Below are 8,274 nucleotides of genomic sequence, written 5' to 3' on the forward strand. Positions count from 1 at the left end.
ATCCTTGTGTTATCCCCTCCCTTTGAGTGGAGATTGGCCTTACTGACTGGCTTCTAAAGAAACGAATAGGCCACAAGACTGTGATTTGCACCTTGCTCTCTCTGTTAGTGGTGTCTTTGCTTTCTCTCTCACCCCTTTTCTCTGGGGAAGCAAACTACAATGTTATGAGCTGTCCTATGGAAAAGCCCATATGGCAAAGAACCAAGGAGGGCCTCGGGCAACAGTCCAGAGGAACTGAAGCTCTTAGCCCAAAAGCTTAAACGAAACCAAATCCTACCAAGAACATGGTAGTGAGCTTGGAAGTGGACCCTTCCCCGATCAAGGCTCAGTTGAGATCACAGCCCAGACTCTTGAGAGACTTTGAAAAAGAGGCTCCAAGCTAGACCGTGTCTAAATTCTGAGCAACAAAGTTGAAATATATGTTTGTTGTTTTGTGCTCCAGATTTTGAGGTAATGTCTTCACAGAACAATAGGTAACTTGCACAGGTTACCAGGCCACAGGATTTGGGCCTGCCCAGCTCTTGCCCTCTGCTCTACTCCTGCCAAGTTCACTGGAGCCACAGTGGCTGCCTTCCTGCTGTCCTCTATGGAATAACTCACATAGGTCCTACCCAGACTCCTCAGCTCCCCAAATCCCAAGTCTCTCTCCTCTCTGGATGAACTCCGGTAGAGAAAGTCTTTTCCAAGGCCCACAGAATGCAGTGACTCATCAGTGCAGAGCCAAGGCCAACAGACTCTTCTCTGAGCTTGTGGAACATGCAGGGTCACACAGTCCAAACACCTCAGTGTAGAGAGGAGGTCACTGAGGCTGTCATTCGTCTGGGCCCCTCCACACTAGGGAGCAGCTTACACTATATCCAGATGCCCAGACTGCTGGACTGCAGGATACCAGACCCATTTCTCTGGAGGTTGTCCTGGAATGACCTTGGCTTAAGAATGCCCACCTTGGGCATTCCCTTCCCATGAACCTACTGTCTCCCCCCTCCCCAAGCTGTATTTCTATGAGCCAGTTGCTAGGAGACTGTATGCCCCCGCCCCATGGCAGAGTTGCATCTAACCACTTCTCTATTTTCTCTTGTCACTTTCTCCGTGTCTGCTTCTCCTCTAGTTCAAGGCTCATTGTCCCCATCTGTGAATTCAGTGTGTGTTTGTGCATGGTGTGTGTGTTGGGGGGTATTGAGAGGAAAATGGCCCAACATGGGGAAGGGTTAGCTGGAAAGGGGGAGAGAGAAAGAGTAATTTTCTCAGGCCTCACAAACTCAGAGGCCACTGGTGCCTTTGCCCGTGCCCCCTCCATTTCAGATGGATTCTGAGTCCCCTCCCCACAAACAGCAACAATAGAAACAATCCAAGGAGCACCATGGATGACCCACAGTGAGGGAGTCAAGGTACTAAGTCATGACCTGAGCTATGGTCACAAGGCTACAGCCTAACAAAGGCGCAGATGTGGACTTCTCCTTTGTGGAGAGTGGGCACTGGACCAGCCAGTGCTGAGCACAGGAGTCTCTCTGTCTCTGGCAGATCTTATCCTCTCATTTCAGACACTGTGGGATCATGGGCTGGGGCTGCAGGGGTGGCTGTGTGCCTGTCTCTGTGGGTATATGGGTGTGACCTCAGCCACCTTGGGAAAGAAGCCACCTTTATCCATCTTTGCCCCATGACCAACATCCTTCACCCCCAGGTTCCTGCACCTGGAGGGCAGGCCTCCCCTGCCTGTGACAAACACCAACCAGAGGATGGAAATGGGAAGGACCTATGATAAAAGTAATGTGTCCTCCATCCCATGGGCCTGGGAGGAGAGCAGCGAGAACAGGCAGCGCCCTCTCAGGAGCCCTGGTTCCTGTTCTGGGGGTGGGAAGGTGACATGAAACTGTCATGTGCTCCTACAGTTCACAATCCTTGAAGATAGCATCACCGTGAGGACAAAATAGAAAGAAGAGGATAAAACTATAAGAAATCCCTTGAAGTTGATAAAAATGATTGCTCAGAACCTAAGACTTTGAGGGAGATCAACCACGTTACTCCACTGTCACCTCTTCCGTATTAATTACATCCACGTCCCTCCACCACACTGTGAAGGTCCAGTGGGACAGTGTGAATCAAGCCCACGCATGGTTCCCTCAACACGTGAGGTCGGCAGTGGAAAGGGAGTCTCAGCCGCTGTCCGGATGCTCCTGTGACTGCACATCCAGCTCCTCCCATTTCCCTTTCCTGGGACCACCTTCCCGTGTGAACTTCATGTTGGCTGCTGCCTTGACTGCTTAGGTAACTTACACACATTCCGTGCTGGCATGTGTGTTTCCTGTGGGCCCCAAATCCTTTAATTCAGAAATCATCCCTGAAGAAAACACACCTGCTCCCTGAATATTCTTCTTTGTGAGATTTCCCCGTGGGGTTGCAAATTCCTTACCCACAAATCATCCTGCCTCTCCCAGGTGCTGTCACCTTTAAATGGCCCGAGTAACAGAGTTTGTCATGCACCTCTCTCTGTCCTGTACATTTCTAGTTCTTGTTCATCACACACATGAAGTGTCCACCTGCAAGCCAGAAAGTCCACACCTGCACAGAGCTGGTATTTCCTCTGAGATCGAGGGGACCCCTGTGGAGACCTGACTGATCAGAACCACAGGCTGCTGACCCATGTCTACATCAGGAGTGGTCAGCCCCACCTGAGAGTACCCAGGCTTTCTGGCTTCTCTAGCTTTGCAACCCTGAGGGAGATTCCTCCAGCCACAGGGTCAGAAAGCTGCTTGGTACCCAGTAAGCATGTGAACATGTAAACTGCAGGGACTAGTGAGAGACACAGGTCAGAGGGACTGGGTGGGTGTGGAGGAGGCTGAGAAAGCAGCTAAAATGTCAGGTGGGAGCAGTTGAAACCATTCAGCACATGGATGAAAGGGGCCAACTGAGAATTCAGCATCACAATTAGGTAAGAAGATACCAGACAAGGGTTTACAGAGACCCAGGACTCATCTGGGACTCACTGTGAGAGCTGCCCTTAGGAGGGACCAGACAGAAGAGGAGGTCTTACGTCCATGGTAATAAATGCATTTAGAGGGGCTGAGACCATGAAGGACCGTGTCCATTGTGAAGAGGGGACCAAGACCAGATATAGGAAACATATGCACTGGACAAAACCATCTTTGGGTTCATCTTGAAGCCTCAGTGCTGGTTGTGAAGGTAAATGGACAACTGAACCCCTCAAAGCCAGGCCAAGACCCTAGATCTTGGGGATGGAGGTGGGAGCCACACACAGAGGAACAGCCGAGATCATGGAACTTGCCTGAGGATGAGGACCGTCTAGGCAGGGTTGTGGAGGAGAGCGAGTCTGAACACCAGAGGAGACCTCAGCACCAGTCAGAGCAGTCCTGTGATCACTGCAGGGACATTCTATGAAGGTCATGTTTGACCAGTGATGGGGAGATTAATCATGGGGCACCAGCTGATCTGAGCTCTGTAGCCCCCACAAAAGCACAGTGTGGATGAGGAGAGATTAACACCCCGGAGAACCATCAACCACTAAAGGATGGAAGGCTGTGAAGAAATGCCATGTCCACCAGGCCTTTGTGGGCCTTAAAGGAGCCTCCTCTAACAAGCCCCTATATGTCCCAGGTGGAGAGATGGTCTCATTCTGTCATATGTCCCATGTTTTCCAGAGATTCTCATACTAACTGACTCCATGGCAATTGACAACTCATACCCACGTGATTCTCTCTTTCTGGACAACAGTTAGGTCTGTTTTCTCAGCTTCTGTCCATCACAGATGGCATATTGACTCCAGTAAGTTGGAGCTGAGCCCAGTGCTTCATTCACACAGATGTCCTGGCCACTGATGGTTGAATGAAGATTTCAAATTTCTTGGGCAGAAAGCTAAAGTCAACTGAGGACACCAAAGATGGATGGCTGAGCAGCAGGGGTCGCTGTGGAGATGTCCTTGAGTCCTGCATGGGGTTCTCATGGCTGGGTGAGCCCCACTGGGCACAGAGACTGACCCCATTTGCTCTCACTGAGGGGACTCCACAGCTGTGCCCTTTCTGACCCTGCAGTCTCCTGGGCATGGTCCTGGGACCCTGTGTTCCCAGCAGTTGCCTCCTCCAAGACCCTCCTCGGGGCCACACTGACAGTATTCCACTCTCTCAGCCTCCTCTGTCCTCAGGGTACCACACAAGTGATCAGGTAATTGTATGTGGTGTGTGCACTCATGGGCACGTGTGTGTATGTGTGTGTGTGTGTGTGTGTGTGGATTTGCATAAACAGCTCCACCTTCTCCCTGGGGACAGTAGGGAGGATAAGACAAGCCTGGGGCAGCCCAGCCCCACTGTGGGGCCTCAGCAGCCTGTGTCCACCATGGCCTGGACCCCTCTCCTCCTCGTGCTCCTCTCTCACTGCACAGGTAGGGACAGGCTCAGCCCTGAGGAAGCCCCCCCCCCCCAGCCTGAGTCAAGCTCCCTTGCTTAGATCCCCAGCAGTTTCACAATGGCCTCCTACCCATCACCCATAGCATCTCTGTTTTACAGGCACCTTCTCCCAGTCTCTGGTGACTCAGCCACCCTCCCTCTCTGCTTCCCCGGGAACGTCTGTGAGACTCCCCTGCACCCTGAGAAGTGACATCAGTGTTGGTGGAAAATACATCTATTGGTTCCAGCAGAAGCCAGGGAGCCGTCCCCGGTATCTCCTGAGGTACAAGTCAGACTCAGATAAACACCAGGGCTCCGGGGTCCCCAGCCGCTTCTCTGGAGCCAAAGATGCCTCGGCCAATGCAGGGCTCCTGCTCATCTCGGGGCTGCAGCCTGAGGACGAGGCCGATTACTACTGTATGATTGGGCACAACAGTGCTTCTCACAGTGACACAAGCAGATGGGGAAGTGGGACAAAAACCCCAAGCTGCTCAGGGCCTCTGAGGCTGACTTTTCTCTATTATTGATATGACTGTCATCTCACCTGACTCCATCTGGAGGAATCTGGGACTCACAATGGCTCTCTCCTAGTGTCCCACTCAGTGTCTCTGAAATCTCAGGAAAACAAAAAGTGACACAAACAAAGGCACAAACCCAAACTCCCGAGGACTCTGAACCTACACGTTGGGGTCAAATGATCCAACCAGAGCCCGGGAGCTGCCTTGTTCTCCTGAAAGAAAGCACATTTGGTTTCCTAGCGTCCTTTTGAGTCAGAAGCTTCTGGGACAATCCCAGAAGATCAACGGTCCCCCTGCAGCATGGCCTGTGCTCTGGGAGGGTCAGAGCATGGACCTTTTCTCTCCTCCGCAGCCCCCTGTGCTCAGGGCTGGGGAAGGCTCACTGTGTCTGGAGACTAGTCTCTAAGCTGTGATAATGCTGTGTGAGGACTTCCAGGCACAGGGCTGACCTGGCACATTTGCTTAGACCTTCAGATGTGATTTCTGGGAGAGATGTCTAGACATGGGGAAATTTGGGCCCTGAGGCCAGCACAGCGCTTTGTGAGATGTGAGAGGGTGAAGGTGATGGCCCACCCCTGCTGGGAAAGCACTGAGTCTACTCCAGGGGAGTGGGGTGAGGAAGACCCCAGGAATGTGGATTCCTGACAGCCAACCTCTCTCAGGTTGGGAATCATTGGGAATCACCTGGCTGGGTTTGCCTGAGCCCACAGGACATACGTTGTACAGGAAAGTTTACTGCAGCCTTATTCATAAAGCTGTCTTTATTCACACATTACATGAGCCCCCCTCCTCATCCTTTCTGCAGGTGTCTTGGTCTGGCAGCAGAAAAGAGGAATGATACTGGGCCTTCCATGTCCTCCCAGTGAGGGTCTGTGTGTCCATCAGTAGGTTACCGATGTCTGTGTGTCCACATCTATATTTAGTACAATGACAACCTTACAGCAGTGTTGAAGTCCTCAACTGTATAACTTATTCAGTCTGTGGACCAATCTGCTGTCACATACTAGACAAACCACCCCCCCCCCAAAAAAAAAAAAAATCAAACTCACTACTGTTGAATTGGATTTGACTCAGAGCAACCCTTCCATGAGTTTCCAAGACAGTAACACTATGGAAGTAGATTGCCAATCTTTCTTTCGAGCAGTGGCTGGTGGATTTGAACTGCCAGCCTTCTGGTTAGCAGCAAATGCCTGAGGCACTACACCACCAATCAGGAGAGTGTGTATCAGGTCCGGCCAAGGGTACTGAGATGTAAGAAACACCATCACTGGAAGGTCAGTTGAGTTTGAATTGCAGACAATCGGTGAATGATATTTTTGAATACGCATGTCCCTCCCTACTGTACTGTACTTTCTCTGACCACTGCCCATGATCTAAGGCAGAGCTGGGCTGGGCCCCTCCTGCTCTGTGCTCTCCACCTCAAGGCAGAGTTTCTCTAACTCAGTCATTCCCGTGTCCACTTCAGTCACCAATAAATACACTTGACAGGACACCATTCTGTGATGGCTACTTACTTCCCCAAGTACTCATTCCATGATTTTTATAGCCCCAAACTCTGAACCTCTCCATGGGATGCTGCACTAGAACTCTGAACAAGTGACGCTGTGACCTGTCACAATCAGAGACTCATGTCCAGAAATGCAGATAAATTTCTTGGTCTTCCCACAGGATGGCTTCAGGCAGGAGTCCACATGAATCAGGAGAAAAAGACAGAGGTGACTGGAAGCTGATCCCAGGTCTCCATCTGTTTAGGAAGACACCACACTCCAGAGTTCCTCTCATGCCAGGGACCATTGAGATGAGATCAGAAAGGGACGACCCCATTGTGAGAGCCCAGGAATTCCAGGGCAGGGCTTACTGCCCAGAAAGGAGGGCTGTGGTCTGATCTGAGGGCAGGGAAGCAGAGGGCAGCTTCTGACACAGGCCCACAGTGCTGGTGGCTGCCCTGTCATCGTGCTGTGCCTGCCAGGGAACCTTCTTCAGACATGTGAGCTCCCAGGACTTTCCCAGAAACAAGACGGTGAGCAGGGCAGGGGAGTGTCAGTGCGGGAGCTCCATGTAGGGAAATAAGGACAGATGCATCCCAACTAGGACGCAGCACAATTACCTCCTTTGGGGCAGGTGGCAATCTGTAAGGACAGTGGAGAAATGGTGGGGCAGGGGGGGATCTGGCACTGGGGCCTGGCATCTGTCTGTGAGTAGTCTGGGGGGTAATTGTCCTGCGAAAGCAGCCCTTGGCCCTGATCCATTGTCATCTGCTCCCTGCTCACTGGGCCCAGCAGCTGAGTCCTCACAGGACACCTGGGAGCTCAGCCTGGCCTTCCCCACACCAACCCAGAAAAATGTCCTCAGACCGACTGTCCAGATGCAGGGTCTGCGGTGGGACTGGAAGACAGAAGGAAGGGGGCTGATTTGCATGATGGGATCCTCCCTATCCACAGGACTTGGGGCACAAATGAGACTTGGGGGAGCAAGGCCCCTGCTGTGGGTCCCCAGAGCACAGTTTGCTGTGGACTTCCCTTATCTCTGGGACAGCTCATCTCCTCAGCCCCCTCACTCTCTGCACAGGGAGCTGGAGAATGGGCATGGGGGCTTGGGGACTGGAGGTACATGGCATCTGCCCTTTATTCATGTCAGTGACCTCAGAGACTCTTATCCCCTCTCTGTCTCTCTCCTGGCTGTCAGGGTCCTGGGCCTGGCCTGTGCTGGTTCAGCTGACTGCCGTGCCCCAGACTGCAGGGCCCCCAGCCACCAGCCCCTGCACTAGAAGCACCAACACTGAGCAATCACATGTGTCTGGGGGCCAACAATCACCTGCAGTGCTCCCCAAACAGTGAGCTATCAACCAGCCCTCACGGGTCTGGCCCAGTGCACGGCCCCAATGTATCTACTCAGGAGCCCTGGTGGCAAAGTGGTTAAAGCACTTGGCTGTTAACCGACAGTTTGGCAGCAGGAATGTACCAGACATTCCTGGGAGAAAGATATTACACTGTGCTTCTGTAAAGATTTTAGCCTTGCAAACACTATGAGGCGATCCTTCTCGGTCCTACAGCAATACTATGAGTCAGAATGAACTAAAAAGCAGCTTGGTTTGGGTGATATATTTATATCAATAACACCATAGTATCATAATTACTGTAGGTTTATCATCAGGTAATGTAAGTCCTCTGAAATGGCTTATTTTAAAAAATATATATATTGAGTATTCTCTCTTTTATTTTTGCTTTTTTACATGAATTATTGAAAGGACTTATTAAACTGTCTATATTATCCACTGATATTTCATTAGAATTTTGTTGAAGCTATAAGTCAACTTAAGGAGAATTAACATCTTACATCGCTGAGAATTCCAATCCATT

The 8,274-nt window shown here is 51.3% G+C and overlaps 1 gene segment (V, D, J or C); it reads left to right on the forward strand.

The window, feature by feature from the left end:
- The first annotated feature begins 4,347 nt into the window (after positions 1-4,347).
- Positions 4,348-4,924, forward strand: LOC103212864. The segment is given in 2 exon segments: positions 4,348-4,393; positions 4,518-4,924. Coding segments are annotated over 2 exon segments (453 nt in total).
- The last annotated feature ends 3,350 nt before the right edge of the window (positions 4,925-8,274 follow it).

The sequence above is a fragment of the Orycteropus afer genome, unplaced genomic scaffold (genome assembly GCF_000298275.1).
Source record: "Orycteropus afer afer isolate SDZICR_OR568_19922 unplaced genomic scaffold, OryAfe1.0 scaffold01131, whole genome shotgun sequence".
NCBI lineage: Eukaryota > Metazoa > Chordata > Mammalia > Tubulidentata > Orycteropodidae > Orycteropus > Orycteropus afer.